At 42.3% G+C, this 16,220-nt stretch overlaps 1 protein-coding gene across 1 annotated transcript in view; it reads left to right on the forward strand.

Annotated features, from left to right (window-relative positions):
• PLCG2 (phospholipase C gamma 2) overlaps positions 1–15,232 on the forward strand; it is a 146,805-nt gene extending 131,573 nt beyond the window's left edge. The window contains exons 32-33 of the mRNA XM_070612379.1: positions 13,960–14,144; positions 14,877–15,232. Of these exons, the coding sequence (XP_070468480.1) occupies positions 13,960–14,144; positions 14,877–14,919 (228 nt within the window). The 3' untranslated portion in view covers positions 14,920–15,232. The remainder of the gene's footprint in view (positions 1–13,959; positions 14,145–14,876) is intronic.
• The last annotated feature ends 988 nt before the right edge of the window (positions 15,233–16,220 follow it).

Genomic DNA, 16,220 nt, shown 5'->3' on the forward strand with positions numbered 1-16,220 from the left:
ATGATAAATAAATGAAAAGCAACAGGATCTATTGGAGTATATGAGGAACCTCTTTGGTTTAAAACTAATCTGTCCTGACCTTGTTTTGCCAAAAGGGCCTAATGTGGCCTGTCGAGCATGCATTGTATGCCTGCTTTAAACATTTACAATGTCCCAAAGCCGAGGATGACGCCCTTAAAGATAGGGATGTATCTTCCCCACTTTCGGCATTTCCTTAAGAATAAGCATCTCTTCCTGGAAACTAAGGATTAATTACCGACCTTCTGTGCTCACCTTGTGACCACTGATCTGCTGTGCCAGCTAAGCAATCTCATGACTGTCGTACAAGGGACATTCCTCTTGTATATGATGTATGCTGTTTGTTCCAAGATGGTATATAACCCCTCTGGACACCCCATTTCTTTGGTGCCCTTCCTTCTTTGGGAAAAGAAGGTCCCGGGCTACACTCCTCAGACCTGGCTCATAATAAACTCACCCCAATTGTGATTTATAGATTCATTATGGATTATTTGTGTCGACATCAGCATCCATCCTTCTTGGAGACTGCTGTACGATTCTGTGCGTAGGCCATGTAGTTGGAAAGGGTGAAGCTCTGTGGAAGTTCCTTAGTTTCATGTTAGCAAGAGCCAGACAAGAGAGTGCTCTTCTAGATAACCTGATCCTTCCTCGGTGCTTTTCCCTCCTGTTGGGCTTTGGTAATCCCTTAAAAGGTCTGAGAGCATCCAACAAGGCCTTGTTGTGACCTGTCCCCGGGGAGGAACTTTGTGGACCGCAACTTCCCATAGTGAGCAGCGCTCCTTTTGTGGTTCTCTCTGCTGCTGGAGGAGCTGGCCTTCTTGATCCTTTTGGTTTGCCAAGGCCTTGAAGATAACTTAGTCCCTCTTTGATTAACCAATTTTCGGGTAGACTTGGCAGAAAGGGCTTGGCCTCCTTGAACCTTGAACTATGAACGAGGATGAGGTGAAGCTGCTCAGGACCCAGCACCAAGCTGTGGGGAGTTCGGGTCTTGGGTTTGATGGCGGGAGAGATCTGGATATTGATGGTGATTCTGGGGCTTCAGGATCTTCCTGATGGCCTCTCCCATAGAATGAAACCCACTCGGGATGTGTTTTTGCAAGGCTTCGTACGTGGCCAATATACTCTCCCACAATCTTTCCATTCCCCTACCACAAAACCCGGCCTGGGCTGGGGGATTTCAAGGGTCACCCCACCTATCTTAGGATAACCTAGAAAAACTATGGTTCTGGCCCCCAGAGGGCTGATGTGGGCTTGGTCAGTGCTGCCAGATGCGCGTCTTGTTTTCTCTCCTTGGTTGTCCTCTGAGTAGAGAAATCACAGCCTGTACCGTTGTTCTTTTGGCTCTAAGGGTGAAACAGTGATTTGGAAGTTGCTTGTTTGGCAATTTGCAGAATAGAGCTGAGAGCCTTCCAATGGGGAGGGGAGATGGGGGGTGGGCTGGGGATGCCTTTTAACAGTCATTGTCCACGCAGTAAAAATTCATGAACTTGACTCAGAGGAGAGAACATTAGGCTTTTCTGAATAGCTGTTTCCCTTACGTACAGTTTTTGCAACCTTGATGGTTTAACACTCCAAAGCATTTTAGAAGCACCGAGATGCAGGCGGATGCAAAAATAAGGAAAGATAGAAAGCAGTAAAAACATGAAGGAGAGACTTAAAAGGCACAATAGTTGGGACCCAAGGGCCTCAGTGACAGCCAAAGGCCTCGCTTTTTGTTGGTATGTAATAAGTGCGTGATGGTGAAATCTGTCTTAAGAGGATAAGCGGATGGATATTGAAAGTTTTCCATTTTGAAACAAATTTAAATGTGAACGCTTGAGACTGTCAAAATAAATGTACTGTTTATATGAAAATTCTAGTTTTCACTTGAACCTTAAGTTATGGATCAAAAAATCACCTTCCACGATTCTTCCTGTGACAGAAATGCTCAGTCGTGAAAGTTTCTATAAATTCCTCCTTTTACCAGGTGACTGAGTCATCATCAAGTCCTTGTTGAGAATGCCCACGTTTTAAATTTCTCCTCTTTTAGAATGAATTATGCATTTGCCAATTTATCATTAATGAGACTATCTGAGGTCTTTAATAAGTCTATTAAAAGACTTAAGCTAGGGGCGGGCCCTGTGGCCAAGTGGCTAATAAGTTCGCGCTCTCCGCTGCAGCGGCCCAGGGTTATACTGGTTCGGATCCTGGGCGCAGACATGGCACCACTCATCAGGCCACGTTGAGGTGGCGTCCCACATGCCACAACTAGGACCCACAACTAAAAATACACAACTGTGTACTTGGGGGATTTGGGGAGAAAAAAGCAAAAAAAAAAAAAAAAAAAAAGACAAGTTAGAATATATTTTGTACAAATGGTTCAAAAATCCAATCACAGCCTAGACGGTCTGGAAAGTGTAGTTTTATAAGTGGGAGGAAGGGAATAGATAAAGTTTGCATTTCATCTGTGTGCTTCCTTTGTGTCCTAGGCCAATACATTCTTTATGTAAGTATAATAACAATAATAATACAAATTTCATGTATACATGTGTAATTTTTTTTCTTTAAAGCCAGTTTTTTTTTTTTAAACTTAGGCACTCTTGACAGTTGAGGCCGGATCATCCTTTGTGGTGGGGCTGTCCTGTGCATCATGGGACGTTTAGCAGCATCCCTGCCCTCGACCCACTAGATGCCAGCAGCACCCCCTCTTGTATAACAACCAAAACTACCACCAGACATTGTCAGATGTCCCCTGGGTGGTAAAATCATCCTTGGTTGAGAACCACTGCTTGAAAGTGAGAGAAGCACTTTTTATACTGTTACCTAATGTTCATTAGCATTTAAATGACTGACAGATTTTTCCGTCAAGTGGGTGGACGATAGATTAATCATTCACCCAAGCTGGGCATTTATATGGAATCCACTTACAAGCAGGGCTCTCATGAACGTCTTTGTGTGGTCACCCTTTTCCTCCTTTAATTCAGAACTATTTCCTTAGGATTGATTCCCAGATATGGAATGAGTGGGATCAATGATTTTAGCAGGGTGGTAAAATTGTAAAACTTAGGCCTTCAGCAAAGCCTTGAATAAGTGAGCTTGAAGACTCTTGGCTTAGTCAAGCTTACGTCTCCCCAGCCCACCACAGGATGCGGGATTCTCTTGCCTCGGGAAAGGGAACCAGCACTTCCTCTCTCAGTACATAAACCCACCTGCAGACATTTCTTGGAAAAATGAAGTGATAAAATGGGTTTTGGGTGGTGGTAGGACAGCGTTTGTCTGGATACTGCTCCGCAAAGCTGTCATAAACAAACCAAAACAATATAAATAATTTAAATGATGAGGTATCATTGATGGCAGAGGAAATGCATACGTTTAAAGGAAAATGTGTTTATCCAGATTTGACTTCCTTGATGAGGGAAGCTTCACGGGTTGGGTGCGGTTGGGGATGTCGCCGCAGAGTGTAGGGGGAGGTGGGGGCCTCGTGTGGGGTTCTAAGTGGAACGTTGACTCTCCCAGATGTGCTTTCTGAAGGAGCTGTAGCGGAAAAGTTGTGTGTGTGCAAATTTCCTTACAGCTGCCGGTTCTCGAGCTTTTTAGTTCCACATCTGTCACCTGGTTCTGAGCGACGCACAGGTACTGTTTGGTGATTCTGCCCACACGGCGAGGAGGGGTCCCTCGCAGGAGCTGGGTTGTGTTTGGTAGGCCTGGGTTTTCTCACCACCCAAAGGTCAAACCTTGTTTTATTTGTCAGCCGCATCCTCTGTGATGCCCGGGAGAGACAGCTTCAGGAAAGTAAACACCTTCAGGAAAGGCTGGTCTGAGCAAATGATTGATCCGCTGAGGGCCGAGATGGAGTTTAAACTCTGTCTCAGCAAATGTTTGTGAGTGACGTCCCAGGAAACTGTCAATAAGCACTTTCAGCCCCTCTGAAGAAGCCATTCACATGTCACAATTACTTTGTCAATTCTCAGTCCTGTACTCCATTAGCCATATATATGGTTTACAAAGAGTATTTTTAACACCACTTTATTACCTACTATATTTAATTTGAGAAATAGAAAAAGAAAGGAAGGAGGGGGTTGAAAAAAAACCCCCGTAAACAACCTGTACATAACCACAGATAGCATTGTGGTATGTTTCCTTCACCTAATAAGGTTTGCATATGATATTTGTATGGTTGGATTCCTATAATACCTATGATTGTGTGCCCTTTGTCCACTTCACAGATGACTTTGAGCATTTTTCCATGATGTGATAGGTTTTTCAAAGCCGTTAATGCCCGTTTCATCAGGTGGAGGTCCCTAATTCACTTAGTTATCCTCCCACAGTTGGACAGTTAGGTTATTTGCAGTTTATAAATAATGAAGGGCTTCATGTAACATTTTTTGATTAAAATTATTTCCTGAGGCTAGATATTTAGTAATGGAATAATAGAGCAGAAAAGGAAAAAAGTCCTTATAGTTTTGAATATATGTCGAATTGTTCTCTGAAAGTAAATAGTTTCTTTTAAGTTGATGTATTACATGCAGTCTTGCCATTAATTGAAAAGGGGCTCCACTCAAATGATCTAAACTTGTGAGATTCAGAAGAATGGGGCAGGAGAAAGTATGGAAACCTGAATGTTCATCCTAATCATCGTCAATAGCCAAGCTGGCAGTACCTGGAGAGTACGTTTGAGAAGACTGGCTGCCCGGATCTTTGAGAACTGATCTTGGTGTGGACTGTGCTTAGTTTTGTGCTGGATGAGAGCTACGGTGGGAGGGGTGGAGCGGCCTAGGGGAGAGACAGGATTCTGTGGTTCCTGGCGAGGGCTCAGCCGGAGCAGGTGTGTGAGTCCCTTTGGAGAAGGGCTGTGGCACACACTTCTGGAGTCCTGGAGGACCAGCATGGGGTGCTGCCCTCTGGAACGCAACTGGTCCTGGTTTTTGAGGTTGGAGAGGATTTCTTTACAGTCGGGGAGACCCAGAGGCACAGAGAACGGCCCTCCTTGGGCCCCAACAACTGAAGTTTGCCCAAAGCCGGCCTCAAAGAGCAGAAACTGCTGTGCCTCCCACTAAGACCCGACAACTCAGTGTCACTACTGTTCACAAAAACCGTGAGCACGCAATGAAAAAATGGGCACAGAGAGCAAGAAGAGGAAGAAAGACTCAGGTGGACACCTGTACAGGTGGCTGGCAGATGACATACAGCTGCTGGAAGCATCCGATGAGAACCCTAACACAGAAGTCGTAAGAGCGTTCAAGGATATCTAAGTATAGCACTGAATAGACTTTCCGGAATTTGAAGCCAAAAAGCGATTTCTTGAATTTAAAAATTTAGTATATAAATAGAGAGATCAGCATTAGTGACCCAGAAGACCACATGGAAGAAATCTCTCAGTCCAAAGCAATACCATCATGAGATGGAAGTCATTAAGGAAAAGAGAGGCTCAGAGGACAGATGCAAATGACCTGACGGGCGAGCATGTCCTGAAGGATAAGGTGGGACAGATGGGTGGGTAGCTATTAATGAAACAGTGAGTAGAGGGAATTTTCTCTGATTTTCTGCTTGAGAGGGCTCACTTGGTTCCTGAAGGGTTGACTAGAAATCACACCCACACCCCTGTCGTATTTTAGTAGAAGTTTTGAATTCCAGGGATAAATCAAAAACCTAAACTTCCCAATGCCTCAAGTTATCCAGAAAGAAAACTTAAGTAGATCTAATATCAGACTTGTCCTCTTCAGCACTGGACACTAGAAGATAGTAGAATGTCATCTGTAGTCTAGAAAGACAGAAGAATTCAGTGTCCAGCCACCCACATGGCAAGGCAGCGGAAATGTATTTGTGGATATGCAAGATTTTAGATATTATTTATCTCACCCAAGAAAGCACCTGAATCAATGGAAACTTTAATCAGAAGGGAGATTTCCAATTAGGGAGATGAAGAGGTGGAAATAATGAATAATTTTGTGGTACAGTTAGATTTTGCAGGATACAACAGGATGATTAAAATTTTGTGATGTTAAGTGTCAAGGATTCTTGAAACAGAAGGAATACACTATAATGAAAAATTTATGAATAGTCTGGAACTGAAAATACTATCAGCAAAACCCAGGAGTAGAGAGGTAAATTAAAGGTGCCCTGAAAGCTTTCAGTTTGATGGTTGGGGGATCAGTAGACACATAAGGCATCCTGCAAGGGGAGAGTTACTTCCGAAATGTTGATGTAAAAAGAAAATGTAATTTTAATCAGGATTATTGAAAACTGAAGGTAACCACCGTAAAAATTGAAAAGCAGAGGAGAAATAAGGAGGACAAAAAAAGGAGATATACAGAAACTTGACTAAGAGAGTAAAAATAAGGAAAAAGAGGATAAAAGAAGAAATTAAAGCAAAGAAAAATGTATAATAATCAAAATGGAATGGGTATAACATATTTGATTCAGTGAGTGGACTGAATTCTATTTAAAAGGAAGCAAAGAAATCCAACTTTGCAATGTTTACGAGAAATAAGCCTAAAACAAACAGTAAAGAAAGGTTAAAAAAAAACCCAGGAATGGAGGAGTTATTGGGAAAAATTAGGAAGGGAAAATTAAAATAAAGTAGAATTAAAGATGAAAAGTACCAAGAACATTAAGAGGAACTATATGACCTAACGATAGAAGGTTTGGTTTACAAAAGGGATATAAGAGTTGCAGGTATTTAATTAGGAACCACATTACTGTGCTAAATATGTAGAACAAAAGCTCCTACAAATATAAAGATTACATGATTAAAAAAAACCCAGAATTTGGAATGTCTAGTATACAAAAAAATCAGCAAGGACAGGTGATCAAGCTAATATGACTAACAAGCTTGATGGGAGAGGTACAACTTTGTGTCCTACAGGTGGATAATGTACCCTGTTTTCTTCTATTTTTTCAGAAACTATAATCTTGATTGCATACTTGGTCACAAAAAAAACCTTAATGCATTTGTTTATTACCTGATAAAATGTGAAAGATAATGAAAGGATGGCTAAAATGTTCACTATTTGAAAATAAAAAATTCCTAGATGAAATAAATCAAAACAAGTAAATTACCTAGGAAGTAGAAAAACACTTATGCTGTCACTATGTTTAGAAGAGGAAAGGGCTTGCCTTAAAGCTGTGCGGAAGACTGAAAACACACGCACCAAGTATTCGTCTTTTAAAAAATTTAAAACACCAAGAAGAACAAAATAGAGATAAGAGCCAAGTGAATGAAACGCAAAACAAAGAGAAGAAAAGACCAATTAAATAAACTCTGCCTGCTTAATAAAGGAACAGAATAAGACCAAAAACCTATAGGAGTAAATATTGAAAAGGAGACTGGACCCCAAATAATGAGAAGATAAATAAATTTGAAAAAGTAGGGCAAATGGATGATCACCTTGAAGAATGTAAATGGGCTAAAATTGTTTAAAGATGCAGTGGAAAACTTCAAGACAAAAAGTCTTATAGAACACACTGGAAGGATGACAGAACACCTATCAGATAAAACTGGTATCAGATCTAGATGGTTTTCTACCTGGATTTAAAGAACATAATTCCAGTTTTAATCCACTGAAGTCAATAGAAAAATCGAAATGCTTCACTTAATGTCTTGAAGCTATGTAACTTTCATAACAAGACTGGAGAAAGATAATATGCCTCTGTCTCCTGCCCCCCACTAGTCCTAGATCAATGCCACTTATGAATACAGATGTTAAAATTCTTTAAAAAAGTTAGCAAGTCATTTCCACCTATTTACTAGAATAAAAATATATTAACTAAGTAGGTTATTCCAATAATGCAAGGATGGTTTAACACTGGCACAGTTAGCAACACATTTAGTGAGAAAAAGCATAAATGTAACCCAATGAAATAACTAGTATAAATTGTAGTAAGGAGATAAAATTATTTATATTCATAAATTATGGTTATGTATTAAAAAAAACAGAAAGACTCCAATTTTAAGGAGACTGATTTTTGTTTATTTGTCTTATTAAGTTTAACCACTTTCTCTATTCCAGAAATGACAGTTGGAAATGTGGGGTGGGAGTCAGGGACAGACGGAAAATCTCATTCATGATATTGACAAAAACTATAACACATTAGGAGTAATTTAAATAAGAAAGGTTACAGGGCTTTTATAAGGAAAAGTATAAAATCTGCTGGAAGACATAAGACAAGAAGTAGGAATATGTACCAACCCTTCCAAAATTAATGTTTGGTTGGAATCAGTATATAGTATATATAAAACACACACAGACAGATGGGAATACAGATGTAAGTGTGTGTTTGCATTGGTTACTATACATACATACTCTAGCTCTGTCTGCTGAGAGAGCCTAGAACCAATGACACTCCGCTAGCAGTGAGCACATCTAAGCACCCAGATCTTGCTTTCTAAATATCATTCTCCAATAAAAGAAATCAAAGCTCTTTATTCAAGTGTTTGATTCAAGAACTGAGACGGATAAAATGAGCCTGGAGTAACCTGAAGTTCTGGTAAGTGAAGAAGTGCTGGAAAAGCATGGGGACACACCAAATGGGCATAGGAGCCAAACCCAAAGAGCTCGCGATGGCCAAAGGTAGAGCAATTTGAATAACAAAATAAATAAGGATGATATTGGACTATAACCCACAGAATTCATGTGTCCATAAATGAATAAATAACTAAATGAGAGAGAAGAGAGAGCTCTTTCTTATAAAAGAATTCCAATTAATAAATGTCGAAGGAATGAGGGAAATAGAAAGTCACCTTTGGAAACCTCAGTAAAAATTGCTGTAGGTAAGATCTATCAATGGGTGCTAAAGTTAGTGAGTGAAAGTTAGAGGAGAAATGAGATGTTTGCATAGTCTCAAAGTATCTTCCTCCAAGAAATTTATTAATTGAAAAGAGAAAAATGGCAGCTCTACGGTGGATGAACCTGGCAGACACTGTCTTAACCAAATGATCAATGTTGCCATCAGTAATACGACGTGTCGCTATCATGTACCTCCTGAGGACGGTACATCACTTCTGTGGCATTCTTGCCAAAGCTGCATAATCTCAAACAAATCACGAGAAAACATCAGACAAACCCAGATTGTGGACATTATACAAAATTACTGACCAGTACTCTTCAAAAGTACCAAGGTCATAAAAGGTAAGGGAGGACTGAGGAAACGTCAGAGATTGGAGGAGACTAAGGAGACACAGCAGCCAAGTGCAGGTAGGATCCTGGACCAGGAAAAGAACACGGGTGGAAAAAGCAGTGAAAACCGAATAAAAGCTGCCCTTTAGTTAATAACATTGCACCAATGTTTTGGTCATTGTGCAAGGGGTTAAAGAAGATACAAGGGTTTGAAGTAGGAATAATAATAAAATCACAACGTAAACGTGAATTGATATAACCCAAAATTGACATATCTCCAAGGAGAAGATAAGCATGTTTGGGGAAAGTCGCCAGGTCTTTCTCTCTGAAGATAACCCCTCAAAACTGAAAAATCAAGAACTTGCAGTTTAGGCATTCTCTTTTTTAGAAACACTGATAAGGATGGAGAAGTGGTATGTACCGGAGTGAAGATCTGAGTAGGAGAGACAAGATGGGACCCTGGGACCAGCAGGAGAGAAGGCATGGGATATGGGACAGGGGCCCAGGATGGGCAGTTTACCCATGCAGTTTCTTCTGTATTCTGTATGAAACAAGAGGCCAGGTCGTCAGCTGAGACTGAGGAGGCTTGAGGGGAGCGGAAGTGTGAAACAGTCATCTTAAAAGAGTGGGAAAAAGAATTTCTTAGCAAAATATGGGATTGTATTGCTTAATGTGCATCTATAACGTATGTGTTAAGTATGCATTAATGTTTTATTTCGGATTTTTGCACTGGTGTTCCCTGAGAGTCCGGTCGGTAGTTTTCGGTCAGGTTTCGTTATGGCGGCTTCATTAAAATTGCTTGGCAGCCTTCCGTCTTGCCCAGGCTGTGGCACATTTTGGGTAGGGTCGGAGTTAACTGCTACCTACGTATAACAGATGTTCAAGACAGCTTTTGTGAACCTTTCTGGGCCTGGTTGTAAGAACCTTCTCCTTTTCTTCTAGGATAAAATTAGTCTGTTCAATTTTTTTTCTCTTATGGGATAATTTTCCCTAATAAGAAATACATCTGTATGTATCTATAATATATATTTTTAAGCCCCAAGATCTTTATAATAAATAAATACACAAGTGTTCATTCTTTTCATGGTCATCTTGGTTTTTTCTTTCACAGGTTCCTTCCATTTCTTCTTGTCTAGCTGTATACCTCTTCGTATGTCTTATTTGACTGTTTGGGCTTTCACATTTTCCTAGATTAGGTTAGATAATGGATTATCTACTTTTTCCCCACAAAACAATTCAGCTCTTGCATTTACTTTATATTTTTATTTTTTGGGTTTTTCATTCAACCATTTCTATGTTTCTCTTTCCTGATTCAGTCTGCTTTTCTCAGGCTTCTGTTCTTTTTTTAACTGCTTGTTTTTGGGTACGTCATTTATTTCATTTCATCTTTTGTGTGCTAATGCGAGGGGACTGAAAGCTGTGCACAGATAGATGGTCTACGGCTGGGAGGGTTTCACTTTTCTTCAGAAAAAAGACTCGGCCCAGGACGCATCGGGCCAGTGGTCAGCTGTTTGCTCGAGGGGTTGGGAGAAAAGCAGACACAGCCGCGCAGCCAGGACACAGGCTGGAATGAGAACCTAGAGCCCCGAGCCATCACCCTAACGCTTGGCCGACCCTGCCCTTGGGAGTCCCCCATTTAGAACTTTCAGAGGGCCAGATTCCAACATACAGATTCCTGGAGGAAAGACTCTTCCCATGCACAATGAGCTTGCACATTACAATTTTAAAGCACTCCAGAAAATAATGCTAATACAGCTAACAAATGTAAAAGCAAGAGCATTCACTCCAGTGAATCTGAAAATAACTTTGAAATAATTTTTTCCTTCTGCTGGGAAAGATTTGCCTTGAGCTAACATCCGTTGCCAATCTTCCTCTTTTTTTTTTTTCCTCCCCAAAGCCCCATCACATAGCTGTGATGCATAGCTGTGAGCATTCTAGTTGTAGGTCCCTCTACTTCCTCGATATGAGCCGCTACCACAGCATGGCTGCTGACAGATGAGTGGTGTAGTTCTGTGCCCAGGAACTGAACCCAGGCCACTGAACTGGAGCATGCTGAATTTTAACCACTAAGCCATCAGGGCTGGCTCTGAAATAATTTTTTTTTGGTGAGGAAGATTGGCCCTGAGCTAACATCTGTTGCCAATCTTCACCTTTTTGCACAAATAAGACTGTCCCTGAGCTAACATCTGTGCCAGCCTTCCTCTGTTTTGTATCTGGGATGCTGCCATAGCATGGCTTGATGAGTGGTGCATAGGTCCATGCCCAGGATCTGAACTTGTGAACCCTGGGCCACCAAAGCAGGATGTGCAAACTTAACCACTAGCTGTCCCCAATAAAGAGAGAACCCAATGAGTAACATGCATTTTAAAAAGAACAACCCTTCTTACTATTAATCAAGAACATGTAGGAATGAAGGGACTAATCAGAAATCCTGGAAATACAATTTGAAAAATCTTGGAGAAAATTGCTTTAAAGCTTAGTAAGTGGGAAATTCCAGAAAGGATACAGTTAAGGAAAGAATTGGTAAATGTGAAGGTTATGTTGGGGAATTTACTTTGAACCCAGCAAGACAAGATAAAAAATCTGAAGAATTATTTTAAAAAAGGAGAGTAGAATGAGAAACTCCAACATAAAACATTTGAACTATTGATGGCGAGAATTTTCCAGCATTGAAGAGACGTGAGTCCTCCAACTATAAACACAGCAGTATAAGTAGGTATAGATCCGTGTATAGACATGTCCTATTGAATCGGCAGAATACCAGGATAAAGAGAAAATTATGAAAGAGAAAAGACAGATTACCTTCAAAGGATTGATGAATGACAGTAAGACTATAGCGGTAGCAGCCTGGAGACCAAGGGGCATCTTCAGAATGCTTGAGACACACAGCTGTGAGTCTAGATGTCCTGCAATCCTAATAACTATCATTCAAGAGCGGGGGCAAAATGGAGGCATTTGCAGACATACAAAGACAGATAATTTAGTACTAATAAACCTTTGCAAAGTTATAAAATATAAAACTGTTATATAATATTATATGTAATGCTAAGGACTAAATTAGGTAACATAGTTATAAGTGAAAAGAGACCGTTTATAGTATAGTGTTAAGACTTAAATGGGGTTTTTGTTTTGTTTTGCTTTGTTTGTTACAGGGAGGGAAGTTGTCTCCTTGAGGAAGGGCATAAATTTAAGCGGAATCATTGTTGCCTCTCCCCATGCCTCTCTCAGTACATTCCATTCATCACCAGGGACTGTCCATTTTAACTCCGCTCCTTGTGCAAAGACAAACATCTTTTTACTCCTTTGCACCTTTGCAAGCGGCCAGAATAACCTTTACCATCGCCCTCCCCACTCTCCAAAGTCAGAATTCCGCCTGTTATCCTGGGGGATGTCCATGATGTTTTGTTAGGTCATTAAGGTGGAAAGGAAAATTTGCAGAGCAAGGTACAGTCTGAGGCCATTTTTTGTAAAAATAAATGACAGAAGAGGCCCATTTGTGTATCTTGATGAATGTTTCTGTAGCACTGAAGTCTCTCACTGTACCGGTAGGAGCAGCCAGTAGACTTACCTCCCAAGTAGCCGTCCTTTCCACAGTAGTCAGGGATCTTTTAAAAACATCAGAGAGCTGAGATGTCGTCATCCTCCTCCCACACTGAAACCCAGACTCCTTACCTACGAGGGTTTTTTCTTCTTGGCATAATAGAGGAAATATTTTGGCTCAGACAACTGCAAAGCTTAGGGATAGGGCTTGTTTCAGTTATGGCTGGATCCAGGTGCTCACTCACTGGCTCTGTTTCCTCTCCTCTGGCTTCATTCCCAACTTTCTTTATATGCTAGCAGAGGGGCCACCAGCAGCTGGAAACGTTCATCCCTCTTTCAGCTGATCCCCAAGAAAAGAAACTATCTTTTCCAAAGAGCACCAGCCAAAGCCCCAGGGAGGCCTCGATGTGGCCTGGCCTGGGTGCTGATGGTGGGGAAGTGAAACGTCATTACTGGCTAGAACTGAGTCACATGCCCATCTCTGGGGGTGAAACCTATGATACCTTGACTTTTTTTTGGTTGATAACAGCTTTATTGAGATATGAGTCATACACCTACCTTCCACTTCACTGATTTAAAGTGTACAATCAATGGTTTTTAGTATGTTCACAGAGCTGTGCAACCATCGCCATGATCAATTTTAGAGGATTTCATCACCCCTAAAAGAAACTTCCTGCTCATTAGCCATCACCACTCCTCCCACCCCAGACAACCACTAATCTACTTTCTGTCCCTGTGAATTTGCCTGTTCTGGACATTTCATATAAATGGAATTGTATAGTACGTGGTCTTCTGGAACTGGCTTCTTTCAGTTAGTATAATGTTTTCAAGGTTCATCCATGTTCTGGCACGTTACCTGGCCTTTGAAGGCCCTTAGAAGATCTTGAATGATCTGCTGGCTCCTGCCCTCCTTTGTGTCCTCATATTAGGCGGCTCTGTCCCTCCTCTGCTGTGTTCCACTTTACGCACATAGCTGCTCAGAGCCTTTGCATTCAGATGAGGGTGACACAGACAATAAGAAACCAGATTCAGATGAAGAAATGGGACCAATGGGCAATGCACTTATTTCAGTGTTTCACGATAAAGCCACATGGTGAAAAACAAAGGTTTTTGTAAACTGCTTTCTTTCAATAGAACAAATAATTGCAAGTTTTATCTTGTTAAAATAGGCCCTGGATTTTCTGGGATAATCGCAGTTGCAAAACTTCTGCCCCGTGCTCCCTTCAGTCACGCTCCTCAGATGCCATGTCCCACATTCTGGTTTGGAAGGTGTCACCACACCCTTGTTCTCTCCCCTCCTCTCTAGGAGAGCGAAGAGGAACTCTACTCCTCCTGTCGCCAGCTGCGGAGGCGGCAGGAAGAGCTGAACAACCAGCTCTTTCTGTACGACACACACCAGAACTTGCGCAATGCCAACCGGGATGCCCTCGTTAAAGAGTTCAACGTCAACGAGAACCAGCTCCAGCTGTACCAGGAGAAGTGCAACCGGAGGTAGGTCAGCCCTTCCCCCCACTGCAAATCCTCGGGGTCGTGCTTCTCTAAGCCCAGTGACCTTGGGCACCTGTGGCCGGGCTTCAGGAAAGCCCCCTGCCTTGCTATCTTTAGAAATCCTTTACTGATACCCTTGACTCTCATCCTCTTTGCTTTATAAATTAACTTAGAGTAACGTCTTAAACATCTGCAGCTTCCCCAGTAGAACTGTCATCACTGGAAAGACTGTTCAGTATCATAGTGAAAGTAAACGATGACCACTAGCTTTCCCCAAGAATGGGCTAGCCCAGTGGTTCTAAATCAGGGCAGAGTCCACCACACAAGGGCTGCTTCTGGTTGTCCTACGGACATGGAGTGGCGGGGCGGGCAGCCAGAGATGCCTGGTGTCCTAGAATGTGCCAGACAGTCCTGCGCAACACAGAATTATTCCAAAGAAAATGCCCATTGCAGCCTCTAGTGGGACACGTGGTACTGAGCGCCTTATCCCTATTATCCTCATTTCATCTTCACTTCAGCCTACAGAGTAGCAATGACCCCAGTGCAATAACCAGTGGGGAAATTGAGACTCAGAGAGGTTAAATGTCTTGCCAGAAGCACACCTCTCCGACTCTCAGCCCTGTACCTTCCAGCCATGAATGGCCTGCAGAAGTGTAGACAGAGAAATGGTACAGAGTTCAGCCCAAGGCCCGTGTCTTAGCCCAGTAGGTGATGATGAAATCTCTTTTATTTCAGGTTAAGAGAGAAGAGAGTGAGCAACAGCAAGTTTTACTCCTAGAAGCCAGGGTGCGTGTGTTGTGTGTAAGGGGTTGTATGTGAGTGTGTGTGTGTGTGTTTGCATGTAGCAGAATGTGCTGTACTCGGACCCTGGGAACATGCTCATCTGTGATGTCATCGTCTCTTCAAACGTGCCGTCAAGATGACATTTCTAAACAAGGCCCAGTTGACGTGAGCTGGGGTGATTTCCTGCTAATTTTTTCATCTTGGACAGTTTCTTAACTTATAATTTTCTATAGAGGATCCCAAAAACATGCTCATCGTTTTTGGCCTCTCATGTTCCAAACCTCATTGAATAAAAGCAATGAAAAGTCTCCGTCAGTTAACCCCTCTGTGCCTGACCTTACACTGAGCAGGCTTCCTTTTCCGGCCTCTAAAGATGTAGGTAATTGATTTCCACGGAAGATGAGTTGGAAATGTAAGGAACTAATTCAGTAGATTCTGAAAAGGATTTTAACTAAAAGGCAAATGATTCCACAATTAAGGCCATCGGATTTCACCAAGGCCCAAAGGGGAACCCTGCCCCAGACAGCCACATCTGCCCAGCTTCCCTGCCCCAGGCCAGCAGGCTCAGTTCAATGCACTTTAACTACTACCAGCTGGCTAGCTGGCTAGACCGATCTCCTGCACGGACCTGCTGCAGTACATGAGTACATGGAATCTGTTTCTTAAGACAATTTCCAGTTAATGACAGAGACTTACTTTGTGACTGGAGTTATTGGGGGTGGGAGATGGAAATCTTAGAGCCTCTTTGATTTAAAAAGCCTGTTACAAACCAGAGACCCACTGAAGGCTCGGCCAGCTTCTTGCTCCCCCCTGCTCTGCCTGCTCGTGAGCCGGCTGCGTGACCACTGGGCAGGCCCTGGGTCTGCAGCTCCCCATCCCACCGACAACAGGTCGTTCACTGATTAAACGAGGTGATGAAAGTTAGGCTCCATCGGGGACTCTCTCTGGATTACCAGTCTTCTGGAGCAGCAAGCTAAGCCTTATGGCTTAAGCATTAGAAAGCTACAGAAAATCCCAGCTGCGGCTGTCCCCAGAGGGGCAAAGCCACCTAGGACGAGATGACACTCCTCTGCATCTTGAGATGCAATTTAATGATTTGTACAGTTTGATGATTGAACAGGGCTTTTTAAAGATAAGGATAGTGTTGGGGTGGGGCGAGTGGTCAGTAGAGACACAGCGTGCTCGGGATAAATCGAGAACCAGCTTATGGGGAAAAAGATGGAACTGTGAACAAGATTGTGCTGGGGAGGAACAAACTGGCGGTAAGACTGGTGGCTTCCCTTAGATGCAACAGGG

The sequence above is a fragment of the Equus przewalskii genome, chromosome 3, assembly GCF_037783145.1.
Source record: "Equus przewalskii isolate Varuska chromosome 3, EquPr2, whole genome shotgun sequence".
NCBI classification, from domain to species: Eukaryota; Metazoa; Chordata; class Mammalia; order Perissodactyla; family Equidae; genus Equus; species Equus przewalskii.